A 27046-nucleotide genomic window follows, 5' to 3' on the forward strand; every position below is an offset into this window, starting at 1 on the left:
CTACAAACTAACTTTGTGCCAAATTTCATGAAAATCGGCCGAACGGTCTAGGCGCTATGCGCGTCACAGAGATCCAGACATCCTCCAGACAGGCTTTCAGCTTTATTATTAGTGTAAAGACTAGTGTAAAGACTAATTAAATTTTGAAGATTTACAGAAGCAATATTTAAAATAATATGTTTCTGCTCAGTAACGGACGTATTATCATAAGATTTTAACATAGTCTCATAAAATTTGAATTTATGTGTAAAACGAAGTCAATTTTTCGAAAAGAATCAACTTGAATGAAAATTTTTCGTGTCTGCTTGCTTCATATCTCAGTGGCTCATAAAAGTGTATTATTGCCACACCATCTGAGACTTGAAACGACCAAGTGCAATTATTAAGTAACTAAAAGTTTACTTTGTATCTGTTTTGCAGCAAGTGCAAGTGTTAAGTAACTAAAAGTTTACTTCGTTATCTGTTTTGCAGTCCAGTCCATTGAAACGAAATAAAATTTAAATCGTTCGCAAGAAAATATACTGCTATAACGGGTGAGAGGTCGAGGGCACGACTGAGAACCTCTGACATAGTAACACTAATTGCTAGATTTAAAATAAACAGAAAATGTTACAAAAAATAAACGAGAAAGTGAAAGAAAGATGGAGGGAAGTAGGAGTTTTCGTAAAAAGGGGGGGGGGGTATTATTTTGAATCAATTACTGGTAAAAGATGTAATCTTCATATATGTAATAGCCAAAACTGATCGAGTAACGTTCTCTGACGTCGTCAACAATTCAAATTATTGTCTGCTTTGAAATTGTAAAATTAGATTCTCAAAGAAAAAAAAAAGAGATCATTAACTGTCTGAATAAAATACCGTCTGTTTCGTAATCATAGTTTTTTGATGAGAAACGAATGAAAGATGTTTTTTTTATATACATTCAAAAAGAATAATGGGTTTAGTCTTCTTTTTCTCACTTTTTTTTAAAAAATATCGTCTGAGCTTTCTTGCCAGTTATAACACGATAGATTAGAATAATTCTGTTTCGTTGATGTACGTTAGTTCTAAAATTACTTTTAGTCCACGTTCTTAAATTTTCATTGTTTCACCAGAATTACAAAAAATCCTTTCGTCCACTGCTTAACACATTCATAAAGAGGATTCCTTGTAGTCTCTGTATATCTATCTATCTATCAAATATATCGCAAGTTGTGTTGTAATAAATTTGATCGTTAAGCAATGCTTTTACTAATTGGAAATTTTATGTTCATTTTATTACGAGTACGGTCCTGCAACTCTAGTTAGGTAATAGTTTGTTCAGAAGCTTGGTAGGACTTAATTTGGAGTAAACTGTTTAATTTTGGCCTCCTGAGAAAGATATTAATCTATATACATAAATGGCAACTTCTGTATGTACGGATGTCCAGGATAATCTTCAAAACTACTGGACCGATTTTAACCATTTTTTCACCACAGATAGCTACATTATCGGGAAACAACATAGGCTATAATTTATTTCTAAAACACTTAGTATAAAAAAGTTATGATGGAAAACAGTAAATTTCATATAATTTCCACATTGAATGATTAAATATAAAACCCAGTGTTAAAAAATTTCGTTGCCTTACAACAGCAATATTAATAGTAATCATAATCAAATTTTGAATCAATTCTTCTCCGGAGCAAACATGAATTCAAAGTCATTTAAATATTTCGAAACTCTACTTTTTGTACACTGAAACATAGTGGAGAGCTTTTTTTTTTATTTTGTGTGTGTGTACTATTTAATTAAATAAATAAAGCGCACAGTTTTTTTTAGTGATCTTTGTTTTTGTTAATTCATATTTTGGAAATTCTTCAAATTTTTATATGCTTAAATGTCATCCTTTCGGTTCTAACTGAATACTATATCGTTCGTTATATTTATTGCTATTTTACTTTTATGGTTAAGGAAGAAGCTCGATTTTTAATCACGTCAAAATGGTGTGTTTTGAGTTCTTTCAGTTAAAACAGAAAACGAATGAAAGTAGCGATTGTTTCTCACAATTATTACTGACCCAGGCAACGCCGGGTATTTTTGCTAGTTTATCATAAAGGGCTCAAACGAAGGCTACGAGGTTAGTAAATGGGCTTTGTAGTCTAGATTTTAATTCCAGACTTAGAATGTCTAATATGTAGACTTGAGCAATGCACAGTAAGAGGAAATATAATCCAGTTTTTTAAATTTGTTGAAATTTAATATATGGGCAAAATTTCTGCACAAATGGAAAAACCAGGGGTCATTGATTTAAGCTTTTCAAACCCCAAGTTAATCTGAAAATTATCGAAAATTAGTACTTCCACAGCGTTGTAGACATTTGGAATGACTTTTCTGAAGCAACTGTTACTTGCAATGGGGTAAATAGTTTTAGAGGGCTTTTGATCTTCATTAAGAAGGGATAAATTGACTAGGACCATTCTAGCTGGGCCTAGAGCTTGTTGCTTGTCGTCGCTTTTGTATTTGTATTTTATAAACTACGTTTTTCCTCACAAACACATGCATTTTGAATCTTCAGTTCAAATCAGAGTTTCGGCCTTCTCCCCGCCACAGGATTACGCTATCGTTAATTTCCAATTTGAAGCACCTAGAAGCAAAGGGGTACAAGTGCCAAAGGCAACACTTTGGAGGCAACAAGAAGAAATGGTAGGAGAGACTCATCAATTTTGGAGCAAGAGATGGTAATAGCCAGGGCCTGATTACCGCACAGGCCAACTAGGCCTGGGCCTGAAGCCCCATCTTCTTAAGGGGCACCAAATTACTTAAAGCATTATGGATAGCATTACAACTACACAAAAATAGAAGTGTTTTTAAGTAATGCAAAAAACTATTGAAAGAGAACTTACTTAAAGGATAATTTTTATTAATTCTGCCAGTAGTGAGTTTACCATGTTACAATTATGAGATGTCCCGAAGGAGATCATAAATGATTAACATATTTCTGTGATAGACAGAGGGGCCCCCAAAAGTCAGTTTTCATGGGGCCTCAAAATTATTGAAGGCCTAGGGCCTCACTTTTAGTTAGTCGGGCCCTGGTAATAGCAGCCATTGAAGATGCTACATCATCATTAAAAAGCAAATAATAATGATTCAGCTACTTCCATTAACAAATCTTTACATCACTGCAGCATTTCTTTGCAAATCTTTTGAAAGAAGACCTACCTACGATTTAAACTTCGAACGTGTTTCACTCAATACTTAAAAAGGTTCACTAACACCCCTTTGCTTCTCACTAGCCTCTTTTCAGCAGTTAACCACAATGTGTTCAGGTTGGAGTGGAACAGGTGCCAATACGAAGAAGCTTTGAAAATATCGAAGTACGTATATAAATGATGTAAAACAGAAACATCTGGAAAATTCAAACTATAAGATTGAACGAAAAGGTCAATACTTAGCTTTTGAATGTTTTTCACTTTTCATGGTGATAAAAGATCAAGACATGACGGCAAGCTACTTCTTTGGCAATAACTTTTTCGCAATTCTTGTTAAATATTCTCTTAGCATGCCACGAAAGACCACTAAGAAAGCTGTGGAAAAACAGGTCCCCTCTTCTCAACATGTTTTTCCTTTTGTGGGCAGAATGTCGCAAAAAGCATCCTCATTGCCATGCTAAGCACGTGCAGCAAGAAAGCTTATTTGGCATATTTAGTTTTCAAGTCCGAAGGTAATAGTGAGTTTGGAACGAAAAAAAGGGTTGTTTGTTCCAACGAAAGCAGTCCCCGCCTAGGAAAGTCCCTTCTAAGAAGATTAAGGGTGGAGAATGATCTGAAGGTCAAGAAAAGGTTGGAAAACAAACGTTTTCCAATTTATTGCTTAGTTTATAAACTCTTTGGAACAGTCTAAGATTTAAAACTACGAAAGGAAGGACAAATACGCTGTTAAAAATAAAGTTCAGGGTTTCACAGAGAAATTGGTTAATTCTAGCAAAAACTAGCTGAAAGCATATTATTGGTCATAAGGTTTTCAAAAATTAGCTAAAAGCATTTTAATTGGTGATAGGTTTTCCAATTTATTGCTTAGTTTATAAACTCTTCGGAACAGTCTAAGATTTAAAACTACGAAAGAAAGGACAAATACGCTGTTAAAAATAAAGTTCAGGGTTTCACAGAGAAATTGGTTAATTCTAGCAAAAATCAGCTGAAAGCATATTATTGGTGATAAGGTTTTCAAAAATTAGCTAAAAGCATTTTAATTGGTGATAGGTTTTTAACAATTGGCTAAAAGCATCTTATACGTGATAAGTTTTACCAATGTAATGGGGCTTTTGGTGGTTACCAGTTTGTAAAAGCTCCATTACATTCGGAAAACTGATCACCAATAAAATTGCTGAAGTTAATATTTTTTAGACTTAATCAATTTCTAGGTAAAACACTGAACTTTATTTTTAAGACGGCGTATAATAGCGATTCTAGGTCTATTGTAGAAAGAATAAATGCAAAAATAGTCAAAACAGAAACGTAAGGTGTCCCAAAATTAATGCAAGATTTGAATTTGCTGCCACGATTGCAGTAAACTGCTGACAACCATGAAAAAAGAACAATTTGACAGCTGAGAGTTTAGGGTTATTGAAAATGGAGTGTTATACAATACACCCACACACACATACACACACACACACACTACCACACACACACACACACACATATATATATATACACACACACGCACAATAACGCGTTTTCATTACTGAACAATTATTTCAAAAATAATGAAAGTTAAGGATGGTCAATCTGTTACTGTTATTGGCGCTCGACATCGCAACACGGTAATGCACGGGTGGTTGTGGGCTTGTTGACTCAAACCTTTGACTTCAGATAACCCCATAAAAAGAAATCTAATGATATAAAATCACACTATCTAGAGTGCCAATTCTGACCACCGAAACGAGAGAGTACACGACCAAAAAATGCCTCATGAGTTGGTTATGTCGTTGGTTTAACATGCTACGAGTCTTTGTCACGTATTTCTATCTTCGATGAATTTTGAGAGGTTACCGTAAATTAATTATTTAAAAATATTTTTTTTAAACTACTTCGTTAGATTTCAATCTTGATAACTCAGCGGTATTAATACAGAATATAAAATAGTCTTTCCCAAATCGTTGAAGACAAGAAAAGGGGAGGGGGGGGGGTTCACTAACTTCAGTTTTTCCTTTTCCTATAAGCATTCGATTCTTATAAACAGCATTGAGCAATACCATGCATTGACTGGATAGTGATTTCTTTTCTCTATATTTTATTTATTACGTTTAATTCATTCAAGATATTTTTTTTAACGCTCAACGGGGCAATCCCTTTTTTTTTGTGCTTTCTAGTAAAAACTTTAAAATAATTTTGCTTAAGTTAATATTTTTAAATTTCATTAAATGTTTCTTCAGTATAAACTTTTGCTTTTTCAGCTTAATTTCAAGGTTTGTAAAGCTTTTTTTACTCTCACGTATTTATTTATTTTTCAATTTTTGCATTATTTTATTCAAAAGAAAGAGTACTATTGTTTTCCATTTCAGTTCATTTAATGACTTTTTTTAAATTAATTAAATAACTACATTTTAATTTACTTTCTACTCTTTTAACTTCAAAAAATTTTGTACACGAAGTTTGTACATATTGTTCGCATAAATATTGGCAACAAAAAATGGTATTGCTTGAAAACTAATTAATAACTAAATAAAATAATAAATTTTACCTGTTTTCATTAGTTTATCATTTTTCTAAACTCTCCATGCAATTTCCCTCTGATACATATTCTGAAACACAAAACAGAATTTATGTAATACAAAATTTAAAACATTATCTAAACAATATATTTCATGTGAAATATCTTATATGTGGAAGTGGCCGATAGCAAACTTTTAAATTTAATAATCACAGAAATCAACTGCCACGGTATTTATTTAAAAATGATTTCACACCAATAAAATAAAAAAAATTAATTTGAATTTTGACCTCTTGAATTCAAATTATGTTTTTCGCGATCACGAGTGTGTGTGTTTATGTAGGCGTGTGTGTTTATGTGGGGGGGGGGGGGGGTATGTGTGTTTGTGTGTAGGGGTATGTGTATGCGTGTGTAGGCATGTGTGTTTATGTCTGTGTGCAGGTATGAGTGTGTGGGTAGTTGTGTGTATGATTGTTTGTGTGTGGGGGGAATGTGTATGTGTGTGTAGGCATATGTGTTTGTGTCTGTGTGCAGGCATGAGTGTGTGGATAGTTGTGTGTAGGTGTGTGTATGTGTAGGTGTGTGTATGTATGCGTGTGTGTGTATGTTTTTGAGTGTGTGAATGTGTTTGTGTGTGTATGTGTATGTGTGTAGGCGTATGTATGTGTGTGTGTACGTGCGTGTATGTATGGGTGTAAGTGTAGGATATTGACGCAACCTGGAGACGGCTTTCGCTATAGGAGCAGCATCGTGAGGAGCCGGTAGACGGTGATGTTGCAGAGGGTGTTGGCGGGAAAATAAAATGATAGGAAGCCAAAACAGTCAAATAAAAGCATAAGCAATCGTGATTGCTCAAAAAAAAAAAAAAACACCTTCTATTTTTAGTGGCAAGACTACAACTAAAATGAGAACAAAGAGTTGACATAGTAGGTAGTATTAGTTCAAATTAACACCTAAAAAGTACTTAATAAATACCTTTGTGCATAAAAAGTTAAATAAGAAATAACAACGTCAACTAGCACAAATTATTACTGCAGACACATGTTTCGCCGTTGAAAGGAACGCCTTTTTCCATGCAAATGAAATGAGTTTATGGATGAAAAGACCCATAAGCTCATTTCTTTGGCATGGAAAAAGGCGTTCCTTGTAAGGCGAAAATGCGTGTCTGCAGTAATCTGCATTTTGTTCTATTTGACTTCGTTATTTCTTATTTTATTTAAAAAATGAGAGCAGTTAGCTTTACGATCAACAACAAAAGGTTTGTAAAAAAGAAATAACCACGTTAAATTGCCCAAATGGCAGATTACAGTAGACACGTGTTTCGGTGTTACAAGAAACGTCTTCTTCAAATTAAAATAAGTGAGTTTATGGATGAAAAGACGTCCTTTTGTCGAATGTCTTTTAAGTCATAAATTTCGCAGGGGTGCCCACCCCTCGTAAGAGCAAGAGAGCACCCGTCCCCCTAAAAATCGTAAGGACCCCCCCCCCACCCCAAATCGAGAGCCCTCCCAAAAGTGAAAAATACCCCTTAACCCCCCCTAAAAATTTCAATGGCGCCATGACCCCCCCCCCCCAGGTGGACTGCACACCTCTGAATTTCGACTGAATCTGTTCAAAAAAAACTTTAGTATTATAATAAGGAACTCAAATGATATTGCAATATTTTAACTCTGAATATATAGCATATGATATAATTCGAAAGACAGAAATATTTGGAAAAAGTAAAAAAAAAAAAAATCTAGCGTGTTTACAATTGGGAGTCTGTTGATGCAATAAATTATTGCAACATTTTTTTTTTTTTTTTTTAACAGAAAATATCACTTTAAAAGCTGTCATCATCAAATACAATCACTTATAATTTTAGGTTCCTATCATTGCACATCTTCAATATCTCTTGCCTTATAAATGTGTTTTTCTTTGTGTTAAAAATTTCCATTTTACTTTATACATTTTTGTTTACTTTAATAAAATTGATATACATTAATTTAAGAAATTTCATCCATCATTGCTGCCCTCACTTTAATGGAAAATAGCTAATGCGACATTTTAATAAAATAAACGTAACTCTTTTTTATTCATTCAATTGTACAATGTATGAAAAAATTCATTGAAGCCATTTGCTTTTGCGGAAAAAAATTTGTTATTTTGTAAGGTGTTCCCCTAACACCCATACGTGTTATTGCCCTAAAATTAACAATTTATTATTTCTCTTCAGTAACTAATTCAATGCACAAGGATGTCTGCATTGAGACAATACCTAATATTTAAAAATATTCTTTAAATAAACAATAAAGTTATGAAGAAATATATTCCTCTTCTATCTATTTATATTTTCTTCATAACTTTATGAATAAAGTTATGAAGAAATGCGAAAAGAAAAAACAGTTGTGAAGAAATGAATCGTCAAAGTTAAATAAACAACGTCTTTTTGGTTTTTCAAAGTAAACGATATTTATTTGCAAGATAATTGGCTGTGCGAAAAATTCTTTAACAGTAATAAATGGATTCGTAGAAAATTCCTCAAATCCCAGTAAACATTTTCTCCTTATTTTTAAAAAAGAAAATACTTTTTCCTTACTACAATGAAAGACTAAATGTCAACACAGGCTATGTTTAATCCTTTCTGTTAAAAATAAGGTCGTTCAAAAAAGGCTCACCAGTTATTTTGCTAACAACCAGACATAAACACAAACCACGTATTTTTTTGCACATCATTTCACCACATAATCTACAACCGAAAGAAAGTTTTGCAATTACCAAAAAAAAAAAAAAAACAGAAAAAAAAAAACTTTCCAAATGTCATTGGTCTGCAGAGGCAGCCCACAGAGGCAGCCTAACTGCATCCCTTATCAACGACCTCGGGCTAATAGTCCTCTGGTCTTTTCATCCCCTTTTACGCCAACTCTTTTTGGCAGAACCTGCTCCCCGCCAAATAAAGGGGCAGCCCATCTCACTCACCGACAGTGACACGCTCCGCTGGCGGAGTGCGAGAAAAAACGCCTTTGCCAGGAAAGAACTCTGCAAGGAAACCAGCAAAGAAAGAAGGAAACCAGAAAATGAAAAGAAAGAAAAAAAACGAGAGGGTCATGAAGCACGGCCATCGGCATAAGTCAGAGGCTCTTTGGTAAGGCTGGCACGTAACTGCCAGAACCGTTCCGCCGGCAAGCTGAAAGGAGCCAAAGAGTACATTAAATCCCATACATTTGTTCTGAAAGCGAAATGCAGTAAAACCCCTCTAATGCGGACACTAGCGGGACAAATTTTTTTGTCCGTAATAGAGGGGTGTCCGCCAGTGGCGTAGCGAGAAAAAAATCCTTGGGGGGGGGGGGGGTTAATTTTTTCTGAAGTTCAAAGTAAAGCCATGCCCTCGATATATATATATATATATATATATATATATATATATATATATATATATATATATATATATATATATATATATATATATATATATATATATATTGTATATATATTACTTTTTATCAATTGAACAACAAAGGACATTATAAACGAATTTCTTCTTTGAAAATACCTTGATCAGTACTGCCGTCATAAGAAAGCCCTGTCTCCAAGAGAAAAAAAAAATGTTGCGCAAAACAGGAAGACATATGCTTTTTACCGTCATAACAGCTCTTATATTAAATAAAAATCTTTTAGCTCATTAACAGAACCCTTTAGGTTCGACTGGAAAATGATTTTTTGGGGCTCATGGGGGGGGGGGGGTTCTGACCCCCCTATCTCCCCCATGGCTACGCCACTGGTGTCCGCAGGACAGGGGTTTTATAACGTTATTTGCATTGGAATCGGGGAATTAAAAAATTTCCATATAAGAGGGGTGTCCGCACTTGAAGGGTGTCCATTAAGAGGGGTTTTACTGTATTTCGTTTTTTAATGCACTGAGCTTCCGATTATCCAAGGGCGGATTATCCGGTATTCCGATCATTCGTTCAACTTGGAAATCGCCCAACTACTAATTTATTAGCCCTCTTCACATGAGGACTGATGCTAAATATTAGTTTTAGAAAAGAAGCAAAAAATTTCTAACCTCCGATAATCCAGGGGCTGATGATCCGGTTTTCTGATTATTCGTGCAGCTTAGAAATCAGTATACAGTGAAGCACCGTTCATACGTTTCTCTTTTATGCATTTTTATCAAGTATACGTTTTTTAAATTGGTCCCTGCAGAGTCTAATACATATTAACCTACACATATTATGCGTTTTTTTTTTTTCATTTGTACGCTTTTTTCGTACAGTCCCTTCAAAAACGTATAAACTGTGCTTCACTTATATCGAAACTATTTATGAACCTTCTCGTTAAGCTAAACCTCATATAAGGGCTCCTTAAGGTCGCTACATGAAGAGAAGTGGTGAACTTCCAAGTTCTAACCATCCGAGAGGGAGTTATTCGGTTTTCCGACTATTTCCAAACTGCACAGTTTGGAACCGGCTCAAATTTATTTATTTATTTATTTATTTATTAAACCTCTTGGTTTAACTGAGTAGAGGGTGTCAAAATAGCGCTTCTCTTCACGAAGCGATGAGCTACCAAATTCCAATTCTTCGACGGTAGATTATACGATGGTACATTCGTGCAGCTTGGAAACCGCCCAATCATTTATTTACTAACTCTTTCGTCACTCTGAACCTCAGATGAGTCTTCTATTTCATTCACAACATGATAGTTTGGTTTCAAAATATACGCTTTTTTTTTTTTTTTTTGCTCAGTGTTCTATTCATGTCACATTTATTCGTGAAAAACACAGGCCTCAAATTAACTTTAAAAATCAAGGATGCCAATATGTTGTTCCTTAGCTTTATAATCATTCGCGCAGCTTTGAAATCACTTGCTTATTTATTTATTTATCAATCCTCTCGTCACACGAACCTCAAATACGGCGGCTCTTACATCTAGAACCGAAACTTTAGTTTCAAATTATCTGCAAAATTACTTTTTTTCATTTTTTTGCTCAGTGACACCATTTTTTTATGTAAAACGAGTAGGCGGAAGAAGTAAAATGACGAAAAAGTCATCCTTAAGTGCCAATATCGTATTGTCGCGAATTGGTGGCTGAGTTTTGAGGTAAGTAATTAAATATTTCCTTTTTCTTTCTCCCTATCCTCTCCCTCCCCCATTTGACACCCGAAATATCCATTTTGATGTTCCCCGAGTTAATTACGACGAGTTTTCTCGTGACCTCTGTATGCACGTATGTATGTGCGTATGTGTGTATGTATGTCGCATAACTCAAGAACGGAATGTCCTAGAAAGTTGAAATTTGGTACATAAACGCCTAGAGGAGTCTAGTTGTGCACCTTCTTTTTTGGTTGCATTCGGATGTTCCTAAGGGGGTCTTTTGCCCCCTTTTGGGGGAAAATCAATATTAATTTCGATGTAAACTCAAATGGTGTTATAATTTGTCGGACACTTGGCGATACATTGCCAGTCTTTTGGTCGCCAAGTTTTGTCGCCAACTTGGCGACAAATTTGGCGATGTTTTTTTATTTTTTCAATATTAAATTTGGTTTCAATATGGCCACTGTTGGGTGATATTTAGAGAGTAAACAATTGAATCACATTAAAATTGCCAATAATGAGGATATGACATTAAATTGGAGTAAAAGGAAGTCATGTGATGCACACATCAGCTCGTTTTAAAAATACATTTAGAAACAAATAATTTCATTCAAAATAATATTGTTCTGCTTAGAAGCAGCACTGCTATTTTTCTGTAATTTCAGAGCTATCGAAGCGGATACATGGGTATGTGATATTTCGCTTGAGTCGCTGAATCCAACCCGAAACTCTCATGAAAGATAAAGAAAGCCAGTCGTTCCACGGTGAAAGTGAGCGGAAGATCAAAAAGCAAAGGAAGAACCGATAAAGAAATCAACAACCTCCATTTTGTCTTTAGTATTCTCCTGCAATGCAATGATAACAATTTCTCGCACGTTTTCAATTTTAATGACACCCGCAGTACAACTCAATTTCTTCTTCAACGGCCTCCACCCCTCATCAAGCGCGTGCCTACCATTCGAAGAAGACCTTCTGGCCGACCCCGGTGGGGGAACACAATGCCCCAGACGAAGCACAATCGGATGTGTAAATCCTCCCACACAACCGGCTGCCACCAGAAAAGAAATTCCCTATAAATTAGGAAAGAAAACGAGAAGAAGAAGAATCACGGATAGAATGACGATCGACAAGCGAACCTGAAGCGTCGTCATTCAAGCGTGGATGAGACAAAAGGTGAGGTAATTTCTTCCTCCTGAAGGGCCAAATGAAGGGAATGTCTTCTTTCCCCGAAGGATGTCTACTCTCACGTGATTCGTGACGTGAAGATACGGGCTGCAAGGAACATAGCATCATATGCCATAGAAGAATACATAAATAGTCTCATAAAAAATTGGCTATGCAAAAACTGAGACTTCATCCATAATTTTTACGCGTAATTTTATAATCAAGTTCATGGTACACAAAGGTCATTTGAAAATTTCAAAGAATTTTGAGGCTCCTTAAATAACAATAATATTCTAAACAGATTTCTTTTCTTAATGATACCAGCAAATATTTGTACAAATTAGTTTCGATACAAAGCATTTATTGCAATCCTTAGTAAGTTTTGTAATCATTTAAACTAAGAAAAAATGTATGAATAAGAAATAAAATTGCTTTTTAAAAAATGTGATGAATGCATAAAAACCTTTATACCTTAAAAATGAAGAAACTACTTCCACATGGACAAGTTATTCCTTTGTTCTTTATTATTTTGAATGAACCCAATAACAAAAATCAAAAAAAGAAAAGAAAACTAATCGCAGTTAATTATCAATTAAACAAGGAGAAACTAGGAATGTTTTGTTGAACAGCGCAGGATACTTAGAGAACACAGAAAGTATTTAGTATAAATTATTTTCTAAATTTATTACCGTGCGGATAAAAATAGTCCATAAATATTAGCTTAACAACTTCTAAAATGCATAAAGCTACTGTTTTATAGTTAAATGCATAAGTTGTTTGCTGTTTCATGTGTAAAAATACCTTTTCCATGCGTTCGAATAAATTGAGAAGGCTTTAAAGCGAAAGTAAAAAGGAAAAACAAAACTGAACCCAAACGAGAGAGAGAATCACAAACGAATGATTCTGAAACTGATGGTAGCGTAAGAACAAGTCTAAGGAATCCTAAAAGATACAGACTTCTCTTGAGGTATCTGCCATTAAAAGTTCATCAGCGAACTCTTTAATCATAAAATACTCACCGTGGTTGAAATGGAAAAAGGCTTGTTTGCTTTAGGGTACAGAAAGGGAGGAGGGGGGCACAGTATGTGATTTAGAACGATTTTCTTTTATTGTTCCCTGCGGTGGTAGTAGCATGAGACTTAGTAAACGCATGTAATAGTTTTATTGTTATTTTAAATGGAATCGCTGCGGTAGGGACCGAGATTCTTGACTTCTGATTAAAAACACGGAAAGATAAAAGTACGTTTGGACTACTGAAGATTCTGGTTGAAAAATAATGAGATATAAATGTTTGGGCAAAGTCCAAATTTTCTTCGAATGTATACTGCAGAACTTAAAGGGGAATTGGATACAGAATACATTTTGAAGAACAAAAGACCAAATGCAAAAGTTTGTATAAAGCTTTTTGAGCAATCACGATTGCTTATTGTTCTGACTTGACTGTTTTGATGTGCTATCATTTTATTTTCCCGCCAGCGCCCTCTGCAGCATCACCGTCGACCGGCTTCTCACGATGCTGCTCCTATAGCGAAAGCCATCTCCAGGTTGCGTCAATATGCTACACACAAGCGCATACATACACAACTACACACACACACGCGCGCACACACAAATACATACACCTACACACATACACAAAACACATACACACAGGCGCGTGCACACACAAATACATACACCTACTCACATACACACACACAAACACATACACACACTCAAACACATACACACACTCAAACACATACATACACACACACGCATTCATACAGACACCTACACATACACACACAACTACCCACACACTCATCACACTCATGCCTGCACACAGACACAAACACATATGCCTACACACACATACGCATCCCCCCCCACACACACAAACACTCATACACACAACTACCCAGACACTCATACCTGTACACAGACACAAACACACATGCCTACACACACATACACATACCCCCTACACAAAAACACACTTACCCCCAACATACACACAAACACACACGCCTACATACACACACACACACTCGTGATTGCGAAAAACATAATTTGAATTCAAGAGGTCAAAATTCAAATTAAGTTTTATTATTTTCCTTTATCTTTCTTCTGTTTTCAGTTGTTCAGGCCATAGCCTCTTTCTAGGGACTAAATTTCATCATGACCACGCACTTTAAGAATGAGTTATGCATTTGTCTTACTTATTTATTTTTTATTGCGGCCAGGACCCTTAGAGCAGATAAACTTCATCATTATGCCTTTATTTTATACTAGTGGTACCCGCACGGCTTTGCCCGTAATAGAAAAATTAAAAGGTCTTTTGGTTCGCCTGTATATTTACAAATAATGTGTGGTGAATTTTCTCGCCAACTGGCTTGTACCCATGTTACGGTTCCACGTTATGATAATTTCATATCTCGCCAATTGGCTTGTGCCCATGTTACGGTTCCACGTTATGATAATTTCATAACTCGCCAATTGGCTTGTGCCCATGTTATGGTTCCACGATATGATAATTTCGTAATTAACTCGTTCATCTTATGATATTTTTGTTCTTAAAATTGGAATAGAAAAAGAACCACATAGAACTTTCGAAAAATCGCTTCGAGGTGCACAGCCCCATGCTACAAACTAACTTTGTTCCAAATTTCATGAAAATAGGCCGAACGGTCTAGGTGCTATGCTCGTCACAGAGATCCAGACATCCTCCGGACAGATTTTTAGCTTTATTATTAGTAATAAGTAATAAAGACATTTAATTTATTTTATCTATCATATAAATTATTTATTCATAACTCCTTTGTCAGCATTCTTAGCTTATTTTCCGATAAACGTTTTGTGACGGGGAATGTGCTTCTATGTGCCTGACCCCTAATTGCTTTTAAGGGTTCGATTCGAACGCCACTCATTTCGCACGGAGTACTTCAAACAAGGCATCTTATTCCCCAGTTCTATTTTCTAGTGAGAACAACTGAAAGTGTGAAAATTTGGGATCTGAAAATTTGAAGCATTTAAAATTTTTGCCGAATTATTAAGGAGTATTATATTAAAGAGGAGAAAAGTATCGAAAGAGGGTTGATGTTTAAAAAAAATGAAATGTCTTATCTAGACAAGGAAAATCACATTTACAACCAATATAAGATATTAGTTTAAAAAAAAAACTGCTTTGAATTTAAAATAAGAAAAACAACGTTAAAAAAAGCACAAATTTGCCAATTACAGCAGACACGTTGTTTCGGCGTTACAGGGAACACCTTTTTGAATGCAAAAAATAATGAGCTTATGGATGAAAAGACATCCGACAAAAGCGTTTTTCTTTTTTTGTTTTTTAACGTTGTTTTTCTTACTTTACTGTTACGCACAAAGGTATTTATTTATCTTACTTTGAATTTGTATATACCTATTTAGAACTTGTTTCTTTTAACGTTCTTTTTCGGAAAATTTTTACTTTTCACATTCATCTATCTGGCTTTTTGCATTCATAATTATTTATTTGATTGTTAGTCGTTTATTTAATGTGAACTCGCAATAGAAATAAATAATGCCTATATATTTTAGCAATAAGTTATTACATTTTCTAAAACATAAACATTAATTGGAACCTAATAAAATAAAATAAATTATACCCACTGAGCTATAATTCTGTTGATTAATCGGTATCCTGCCACTTTTTTCCCTTGAAAAATAAATAAACAAACAGAGAAGTATGCAAAGAATAATAGTGCTTACCAATCAGATCAAAAATTATTTTCGGAAACAATCACAGAACGATCCAAAACAAGACGAAAGAAATACGTTTTGTCGAATAAAAATTAAATCGCTGATGTCGAAGTCTGTCGAGCTATATGATGGGGATCATCAACAATTATATAAAAAAATGTCTTCTATGACACATGAGGAATTGCATTCAAAACTGAAGGACGTCAGGACAAACTATCATCATTGTAGAAACTAATTTAGTGAAATGGCATCATTTGCTCATGCAATCATATTCATAAAAATAACTTCAACATTTCGTAACAGAGACATTTCTCCATAGCATTTATAAGCAGTTCTTAATATATAAATTATTATTCGAATTAAAAGTTAATTATTCATTAGTTATGACAAACACTCTATAGCCAAATATTCTTAAAAGCATTTGATAGCACTCCACTGGGAATCAAAATTATCGGCGATTCGCTGTAAATTAGCAGCGTTTAGTTATAAAATGAAATAATTGAACTGTTTCCGGAAAACTGAAAAGCTCTTGGGGGTAGTCCACATGGCTCATAAAAATAAAACATAAATACGTAAATGCATAAAAATAAAAGTGTGGTCCAGTTTGTCGTTTTCTGTCTGCATGAGCAAAGTCAGTATCAGAATTTTTTTATTTACAATAAAATTGGGAGTATTAATGCGCTGGCGGTTTCCTCGAAGGGTACCATTAATCTAACCCACCATAATCCCAAGGGCAAACAGAAGGAAATTCAATCACGTTTGTTTCGCAGAATAAACTTGGACTTGTATCCCCGAAGTACAATTTATCACGAAGTAGATCAATAGCCATGAATAAATTTATTTCACGCAAATTTTACATGACTTTTAAATGATAGAACCAAGTTTAATTTTAGGGACTAATAAATCTTTTGCAAAGGAGGGAAAAAAGGATTTTATTCGCATCGTGAAAAGAATTGTGAAAAGCTCTATAAGACGTAATTTCAGTAAGTAAGGCAGTGGTGTATTCTTTACTAATAATAAAGCTGAAAGTCTCTCTGTCTGGATATCCGGAGGATGTCTGGATGTCCGGAGGATGTCTGGATGTCTGGATCTCTGTGACGCGTATAGCGCCTAGACCGTTCGGCCGATTTTCATGAAATTTGACACAAAGTTGTTTGAAGCATGGGGGTGTGCACCTCGAAACGATTTTTCGAAAATTCGACGTGGTTCAAAACCATCATAAGATGGTCGAGTAAATTACGAAATTATCATAACGTGGAACCGTAACATGGGCACAAGCCAATTGGCGAGATATGAAATTATCATAACGTGGAACCGTAACATGGGTACAAGCCAATTGGCGAGAAAATTACCGTACATTATTTGTAAATATACAGGCGAACCAAAAGACCTTTTAATTTTTCTATTACGGGCAAAGCCATGCGGGTACCACTAGTCCTCTATAAGACGTGTTCAAAACTTACTGAGTTAACTACAAATACGCAGTACTAGAGTTGTCTGAAATATCTGTATCGGAAATGAGTGGTTACGGTTATGTTACATAAAAAGACCAGTACTTAGTTAATTTGCATGAATAATTCTAAAAGTATATCTTAGTCTTTACTAATAATAAAGCTGAAAGTCTCTCTGTCTGGATCTCTGTCAGGATCTCTGTGACGCGCATAGCGACTAGACCATTCGCCCGATTTTCATTAAATTTGGCACAGCATTAGTTTGTAGCATGGGAGGGTGCACCTCGAAACGATTTTTCGAAAATTCGATTTTGTTCTTTTTCTATTCTCATTTTAAGAACATTTTCCCGAGAAAAATTATCATTTAATGGACGAGTAAATTGCCAAGATATCATTACGTGGAACTGTAACATGTGCAAGCCAATTGGCGGGAAATTCATCATACATTATTTGTAAATATACAGGCGAACGAAAAGACTTTTTAACTTTCTACTACGGGCAAAGCCGTGCGGGTGCCACTATTCTTTAATATTTCATTATGAGTTATCATAGAAAAGATATTAAGAATGAATACAGTAGTGTTTTAGGGTGGAAAACCAACTAAAATGCACAAATTTAAAAAAAAAAAATCACGGATAAAACTTTGGAAAAATCCGAGAAAAAAGTAATTGAAGTCAGTTGAAATGGAGAAAATACATGAATACCTTTGGGCTGAAAAGTAAAGTGCAATAATAGGTCGTCAAAATGTATCATTGTATTATTACATAATCAAAATGGGGTTTTTAATCTTGAATATTATGTTTGTTTAGAAATTACAACGCATTCGGATATCTTTTCATCCATGAGCACACTTATTTTGCATTGAAAAAAGGGATTCCTTGTAACCCCGAAGCACGTGTCTGCAATAATCCGCAATTTTGTGTAATTATATGTTGTTACTTTTTATTTTACTTTTCTTATACAAAGGTATTTATTCAGCTTTATTGTGCATGAGTTGTCATCGAAGAGAATCAAGAATGAAAAAAAATAAAATAAAATAAAATTTTAGAAAGATAAATAAATTTGTGTCATACAAATTTAAAAATAATTTCAATGTTCAAACTTCTCCCGGGTATAAAGCAATAGACAATTTTAAATATTGTAATTGAGTTGTGTTGGAATAGAGATTAAGAATGGAAAGAAAAATATTTAATTACTTTAAAAAAAATGGGACGTACAAATTTCGAAATAATTTTGAGTGCGAAAACTTCTACTGTAGACGTAACGCAATAGACAAGTCAAAGAAATGTAATGAAGTTGACGCCTAATAATAGAATCCTAATCTTGAAGACATATATTTTTTATTAATGAAAACAAAATTTTATTTACAAAAAAAAAAAAGAAAACTCACCGAATAAACCGAGCATTTGAGAATAATTTTCTGGGCAAATATCAATTGAACTGAATTCCCAAACCAATCTATAGTAAAATAAAAAAAAGTACTATTTTTCAACACTCTGAAATCAGATTGTCGTCATTTAGCTAGACAAACAGCAAACAGTCCAATGAATTTAACCTGATGCCCCAAAAAATTAGACAAGAATTCAATGTCAATGGAGGAATTGATGAGAAACATTCTATGCTTAACTCATTTGTATTTGCCTTATCATAAAATTGGTGTAAAACAATACAATCAGATCAAAATAACCGCGAATTATTATTACGCCGTAAATTATGGAAAATCGCATTTAACTCCCAAAGCAATTTACCAACCTGAGGAAGTTTCCGTATTAAATTGAAAGAAATGCGAAATTTTAATAACTACTACTTTACTAGGGAAAAAACAATTGATATCAATTCAATTAAGGCTTAATAAAACTACGGTTTTATTTCATATTTACAGTCATTTTTACCCTCAAGATTACTTTTCTTTAAAATAAATAAATGAAGCATGAAAAACAAAATAATGAAAGGGGCTAAATATTCATAAATTGTAAAAGAAATCTCTTAACCTAATATAAACTAATAAAATAACTTAAATACAAAAGATATTTGGTTTATCAATGATTCGAAAATAAAACATCATGCATTTTATTTCGTAGAACAAATTAAATACATTAGGTTTCATTACTTGTTTTAAATTACAAGTTGTTTTATTATTTTGATTTACATGAAAGTGAAAATGTTTCGCTAAATTATTTCTGTGTTTTCATTCCACTCATTAATTATTACTTCCTTTCACAAAAAAGGAAGTATTGTAATAGCGAAAAAAATTTCACCCAAAAATCGGCCTTAGTTTCCATTTTGCTCACCCCCAAATGAATGTTAAGTTTTTTTTTTTCAACCCGACCACACGTGGATATGTGCCTAGGAACGTACAGACACCCTAAATATCCATTTTGACGATCCCCGAGTTAATTACAAAGAGATTTCTCGTGACGTCTGTATGTACGTATGTATGTGCGTATGTGTGTATGTATTTCGCATAACTGAAAAACGGTATGTCCTAGAAAGTTGAAATTTGGTACGTAGACTTCTAGTGGGGTCTAGTTGTACACCTTTCTTTTTGTTTGCATTCGTATTCTCCAAAGGGGGTTTTTTGCCCCTTTTTGGGGGGAAATCATTGTTAATTTCGACGTAAACTCAAGTGGCGTTATAATTTCGCGGACACATGGCGATATATCGCCAGTCTCTTGATTGCCAAGTTTTGTCGCCAACTTGGAGACAAATTTGGTGATTTAAAAAAAAAATTAAATCTGGTTTTAATTTGGCCACTGTTGGTGATATTTAGAGAGTCAACTATTGAATGATATTAAAGTAACGAAACAATAATTTATTCCTTAATTTAAATAGTTTATTTCTTGGGATTCTTTTGCGGACATCTTATTGATTTATGAATTAATATTTGCTCCTTTTATTTATTGAATTTTTTAATTTCGTTTTATTTATTTTAAGTTCATGAAATGCACCTTTTCACCTTCATCAGATTTTTATGCTTTTGTTCGTGGTTCCTTATCAAATAGCAAATCTAAATAATATAGGAGGAAACAAACGATATACTACAGTGAAATCTCATTACGGCGAATACCAATACAACGATACATCCGTTTCAACGAGATAAATTCCATTTTAATTGCCAATTCATTGCTTGAGTTCCATTACAGCAAAATTCCCGTTACAACGAGCAAAATTTACAGTCTCTTGAAGTTCGTTCTAATGAGATTTCACTGAACTAAGAGCCATTATATTGCATATATTTCTTTTTCTTTGTTGTTTACATAATATGCTACAAGAATAGTTGTAGGAATTTATAACGTGAACATGTAATTTTGTCAAATAAATCAATATTTGAATTGAATGGAATCTATAAAGACTGTAGTCGCAAATTTTCCTGCAAAACCTTCTCACGAGCAGAGATTAAAATGACATTCAGATATCCCCCAGATGTTGCAACCTGTTGCATGACTGACACCACCTTCCTCTTCTACCCCCACATTGCATCACATAAACCCCAACCACTCCATTTTAATACTCGAGCCTTGACCTGTTTCTTTCCCGCACACTTTCCCAAAAATATTTTCCAAGCAACACCAGAAGAGTTCCGAATCCTCCATTAGAGACCACATTAATCAAGCGAAGAATCGTGTGTTTTGTTGAGAGGGAGTCCAAAACCAGTTTCTGATCCGTAACATTGAGAAATGCCATTTGTAATAACACATTTGTTGATTAAGTGCTCTAACAGTATTTTTCATTCTGAAAATCATAATAGAATCTTTTTTTGGGGATTTCTCTTCAAGATTGAGCAAAGGGTTCTTGTACTTAAAAATTAAACTAATTTTCTCGATTTCGCTTTTCTTCTATCTCTCCCTCGGAACAAGGAAAAAAGCTCCCGAAACAAGAAGTTACAGCCAAGGCTGCAGAGTCGGAAGAAAAATTGCCAACTCTGACTCCGACTCCGGTAATTTTAATTTTCAGCACTGACTCCTCAAAAACAGTCCGACTCCATCTCCAGCTCTGACTCCACACGCAATGAGAGTTTTGCGGACTTTAGGGGAAAATGACCGACTCCGACTCTTGTAATTTTAAACCTTTGACTCCAGACTCCGACACCTGTACCCCAAAATCAGTCCGACTCCAACTGTGACTCCACAAGCACTGATGGTTTTGCGGACATTAGGGGAATATGACCGACTCTGATTATTGAAATTTTAAACCTTCAAATCCAGATTCCGTCACCTTTACCCCAAAATCAGTCCGACTCCAACTATGACTCCACAAGCACTGATAGTTTTGTGGACTTAAGCGGAAAATGACCGACTCCGACTCTTGAAATCTTAAACCTTTGTCTCCAGCCTCCGACACCTTTACCGACAGTCCAACTCCAACTGTGACTCCACAAGCACTGATGGTTTTGCGGACATTAGGGGAATATGACCGACTCCGACTATTGAAATTTTAAACCTTCAAATCCAGATTCCGTCATCTTTATCCCAAAATCAGTCCGACTCCAACTCTGACTCCACAAACACTGATAGTTTTGAGGAAATTTGGGGAAAATGACCGACTCCGATTCTTGAACTTTCAAACCTTCGACTCCAGACTCCGACACTTTTACCCCCAAATCAGTCCGACTCCGACACTGACTCCACTCCACAGCCTTGGTTACAGCAAATCAGACTACGGCAGTGGTGTCCAAACTATAGTATAGCCCGCGGCTTCTTACGGAGCCCGCGAATTTGACCCTTGTGGCATGGTACGTTCAATGTTTCGAATCGGAAACAATGTTATGGAATCGTTCAAAACGACCAATGATCCGAATTTGGTGCAAAGGATGATGGTAGCAAATTTAGTCAAATAGTCACTAATGGATTTCAAAGAATCGTAACAAGTCAATGAAATATAATCAGAGCCGATTTTCAAAACGAAACTTATGAACTTTTATTGCAGACATTATTAACCTCTTTGTCTGAAAGGAACATTTAAGGTCTCGACGTATATATCTTAAAAGGATGGTATTTTTCTGTCCCTCCCCACCACCCTCCCTCTCCAATTTACCACGTATAAATAAAAGAAGTTTCATAAGAACAAGTCTTTTAAAATTGCTGTGTTTAAAATTTGAGATACCTGTATCACTGCACGCAATAAGAAAATGTAACTTCGAATGAAACTCAGCTCCAGAACCCTCGGTTTCAACTGCTTCTAAAATAAACCTCAATTGAAGGGGCCGCTCCTTCAATTCATTGACCCGCCAAGGGTCATTGTCGCGAGATGGGAATTACGAACAGACGAACGAAGGAAAAGAACTTTGTTTACTGTTTACCGAAAGAATCAGAGGATGCTGTACCAGTGAAACGAACTAAAAAGTTTAAAGTGGCAGTTTAAAGCTGCAATTTTATGAAAACAAAACAAAGAATGTGCCACAATCTAAGATAATTGCAGACTGAGTTGTATTTGAGCGGAGTACTTTACGATTTTCACGCACACTTAAACGTCAACTATTAATGGTCTTGAAGTAGAAAAAATAGATTTTTTAAACTAATATTTTGAGAATCATTTTGCAACCAATTGTAACATTCACCCAAAACACACAAGTGAATGCACTAAAATTACTAAGTTTTCAGCAGAACAATAGATGGGGGGAGGGGGTTGGCATTTTCATTTTCAGTCGAACTCGCCTATAACGAGCGTAAAGGGACAGCGTTATAACCGATTGCTCGTATAAAGCGGAGTTCGTGAAAAAAAATCATAAAAACTCATCAAAGTTGCTTTTTTTTCCTCTTCTTTTTCACTGTGCAGTACCAAAAAAACAATAAAACTTTTGAAATGCATTAAATAAATTTAGCTTTTTATGTTATTGTATTTTTTTAAGCACACGATAATTTATTCAAAAAAAAAAGCCACTACAGAACGATCGCATTATTAATAAATATAAGTTTTAATACCAGACGTTGATTTATCGATCTTTCTGCTGAAACCCAACTCCGAAAAATCAGACATTATTCAAAAATAAATAAATAAATAATGTCTCACATTTATAGTCGCAGTTAATTGCCGAAGTAGAAAGTAGTGTACAGAAAAGAAAAAACAACTGGTCTTCACCTATAAAGATTACAGAAAACTAAAAAAGTATGAGGCAGTGACTACTTGGGGATATCGAAAAATTAATTTAAGAAAATGCCAATTAGGAAAGAAATCATAAAATATCCTATCACACTGAAGAAATTTTTTGAAGTTATTTATCAAGTTCCTACCTGCTTGGGTCACAGATGAATATATTTTTTCGCCATGGTCACACTGTTTTACTTGTGAAAACTCAATGCACATCGTTAAAAAGATTTTCAAACCATTTCATCCTTTTTATTTTCAAAAAGGTAGAGGAAAAATTGAACGTTTTTTGATATTTAATTTGGTTCAATTAAAGATGTGAGAGGTGATTCGACCAATTTTTAAATGTGAAATCGAACTTGGTTCGCCATTGATTGTCTTGTCCAGATCGCGAATTGATTAAATTCATGCGCACAAATACCGAAGTAATATAATATTTCGGACTTGGCGCGTTTGTGGACGATCCACGTGTGTTACGAGCTTTTTTTTTTTTTTTTTTTTTTCGGACACACACTGGGTCAGATTTCAGAGTTCGATTCCAACATATACATCGAATTGGACAACTATTGGGTATTAAAATAAAGTAAAAAGACTAAGCAGAACTTTTTAAAAAAATTGGAAACAAAAAATGAAATAGCTTCTGTTTTTGTGGATTGTGATTCGTATCTGGAATGAGCCAATTTCAACCAGTATCAAGGTAAATTATGAAATGTTTTTGTTTGTAAATATATTTGATTGCTTAAAATACGCTTGTAGAGGCGTTAAGGTTTATGAAAGATTTTCACCTTCACCCTTTTTTTCTTCTTTGTTTTCGTTTCTCTTTCTGTTTTTTCTTTGCTTTCTTTTTCTTTTCTGATTTTTCTCTGTATTTGTTTTTCTTTCTCTTCTTTTCTGTTTGTTCTTTTTTCATTCATTCCTAATTGAATTTATTTTTTAAAAAATATATTTACTTTTTTATTTCTAGGGGCCCAATGCATAAATAATACGAGCAAAATAAATACAAAAACAAATTTTTATTCTTTCAAAAAGTTTGAACACGGAAAAAAAAAGCCTCTCCTAATTTTCCTAAAACCCCGAGGACGCAAAATATGTAATACTTCTGTTTTCTCCCTTTTCTAATTAGTCTTCTCTATTTTATGTCTGCATTTACTTATTCTTTTTCATTTAACTTATCAATTTATTTAATTTTAATTAGTTAATTAATTAATTTTCGACAACACAATGCAAAAAGAAAAAAGAATGCAAAAACTTATTTTTCCGCGCTTCCCATTTTTACATACTAGTTTGAACACTAAACAGAATTTGCCTCGACCTAAAATCATAGTATGCGAGTGGTTTTGACCGGCAAATAATCGCCTGAAATCCAGTAGCCCCGAATAAGTTCCTCAAGTGACCCCAAATGGAGGATCACTAGACTGTCGTTCCCTTTTTCGCGCTGAAAGGAAGTCCTTATGAACGGGAATGGCTTCGAGTGCTCAACGATCCTTACATGGGCAGACCCCCACCACGTTTTTTCGAGAGTATCCAGGATGCATGAATCATCTTTTGACAAGCCCCTTTCTCTCCTTCCCTTACTGTTCGTGTGGCAGTCTCGCTCTCTTTTCCATGTAGTACCACTACCAGCCCTGGGTGGGGATGCTGTCGGCACAGCCCCAATCTGTCAGGTTGCATGACAAAGGTGGACACATTCGGTCACAAAGGGGTAGGTGCCAGAATTATGGCAGGGTTGTAAATTGTTCACTTTGCTTCAAGTGGGCTCAGAAAATTCCGCTCAGTTGTGAAGCTTCCCTTTTTTTTTCCATGGAAATCCCAGATTTATTACTTGTGCCTTAATTTAAATCAAAGTCAAAGCAGAAATTTTGGATTATTCATGGATCGATGAGGATTTAACTTTCATTTAACTTTTTGATATACCCGAAGCTTTTTTCATTCAGCTTTCATTATTGTTTAGCTGAAAATACTTTCTTTAGAATTCTGAAAAAGTTACATTAAATTCCCTCATTTTCAGAAACAGTAATAAACTTTATTTAAAATACGAACAAAACTGCAACAAAGTTTCCTCAGAGAGGGCATCGGAGTGGTAGGCTAGAAGTACTATGCATCCTCAGAGGGGGACATCTCGGCGTAATGTTAGAATTACGATTCCGCCTTCGGGGGGACATACTATAAGTTATGCTAAAGCTATGATGTCCTCTTGGAGAACAATGGTAAATAAAGGGTCATTAGTAAAAATGTTCCAAATAAGTCATGACAAGGGGACAAATTATATCAAGTAATGTAGAAAGTAACAATCATAAAAAAAAAGCAAAATATGTATTATTTTTACTCAAAATACACCGCCAGCTCAGTTATCCCAGCTTTGCCATCAATCTTTGAGTTGAACCGCACCATTGCTGCGGTTGCTCATCTGGTTTGCTAATTCTGCATTAGCTACCAGTTTGTTTGGCTCTCTTGGCTCCCTTAAGAGATTTTTCGCCTCCAGCTCATGTGATTCCTATTCCGGACTGACGAGTGCTAAAAAGCACGAAATTGCGGTCCTCGGTTGGAATAACTGAGCTGGCGGAGTATTTTAAGTATTTCTGAGTTAGCCCTGGCTTTAGGGCGGTAACTTACTACAAAATATATTATTTTTGCCATAAAAGTGTAGTAAATGAAAAGAAATCTGGCTTTCCGAGGCTTCGTCGGTATTCCTTTATATCCAAGATAGTATCTCCTTCACTCTCTCTGTTTTTTCAAATAGAAGCAAATTTGTTTATGCAAAATTTTGACAATTTTTTCACGTTTTGTTGAACATTCGGTCATAGTTATTGTTGTATACAGCTCACTCAAGAGGAACAATAACAAAATTCATTAAGTAGAAATTATGAATTGCAACAAAATAATGAACAAAAATATATGGAGTTATCTAGTTCTCTCTCCCTTAAAAGCTAATTTCAAACTCAAAAATTTACGACAGTTTCCTTTATTTGCTCTATGTTTCCAAGACGAATAAAGTACTTTGGGTATCTGTTGCAAAAGTTCGAAATTCTGAAAAATTCTAGAATTATTTTATAAAAAAGTTTCATTTTTTTATGTTATTTTATTCATTTATTTATTTTGCCAAACACGGCACAACTAGATGCTGACATAACAACAGGACCGAACGTAAGTAAATTTTCAATCGGATCTGAATAACACCTAGCACCACAAAGGTACTACTAGCGATGTCATCTTTAAACTACTGATATTGCACAGAAAGTATCACTACACTCAACCGGAGTTTGGCGGAAAAATCACTGACAGGGATAAAATTGGCGACATCACTAAGAAAATCCATACCACTGGCACGAGTTAAATTATGGCGTGGACACATTGCCAGCTCTATGTTCGATTGATTTGATATAAAAATTATCAGATGACGATGCACATTCGTAGAGCATCCATTGCGCAAATTTGCGGACTTCAAAACCAGTTTCCACAAAAGCGAAATTCCATCAAACAATAACCTTCGCGAAGTAAACTATTTAAAGACTAAATTAGTGTGGTACTGTTTTCCCGGAACAAAGCCATGAATAAAAAGTTTCTTACTCAAATAAAAGAAGTAAACAAAGCAGAAAATCTATGCATATGCGTTTGATCTAAAACTGGTGGCTGATTTCATCAATGTTATACTTCTGTTTTCGTATTTTTTAAGCTATCAATCATATTCTGCGTAGACAGTTTCGAAATGAATTTTCTTCATTTTTTCAAAAAGATTTTCTTAACGCGTGTATGGCTTTACATTTGAAACTGAAAGAGGTTGATAAGGACGTTGTTTAACTGGTTTAATTTTTCATACATCATATGTTTATTTACGGAAAATTATTTTCCGTTTGAGTATGATTGTGTAAGGAAAAAT

The 27046-nt window shown here is 34.6% G+C and overlaps 1 protein-coding gene across 1 annotated transcript in view; it reads right to left on the reverse strand.

Annotated features, from left to right (window-relative positions):
* LOC129220144 (zinc finger protein Xfin-like) overlaps positions 1 to 27046 on the reverse strand; it is a 172740-nt gene that overhangs the window by 119014 nt on the left and 26680 nt on the right. Inside the window, exon 2 of the mRNA XM_054854500.1 lies at positions 5705 to 5765. Coding sequence (XP_054710475.1) covers positions 5705 to 5714 — 10 coding nt within the window. The 5' untranslated portion in view covers positions 5715 to 5765. The remainder of the gene's footprint in view (positions 1 to 5704; positions 5766 to 27046) is intronic.

Source organism: Uloborus diversus, chromosome 1 (assembly GCF_026930045.1).
Source record: "Uloborus diversus isolate 005 chromosome 1, Udiv.v.3.1, whole genome shotgun sequence".
NCBI classification, from domain to species: Eukaryota; Metazoa; Arthropoda; class Arachnida; order Araneae; family Uloboridae; genus Uloborus; species Uloborus diversus.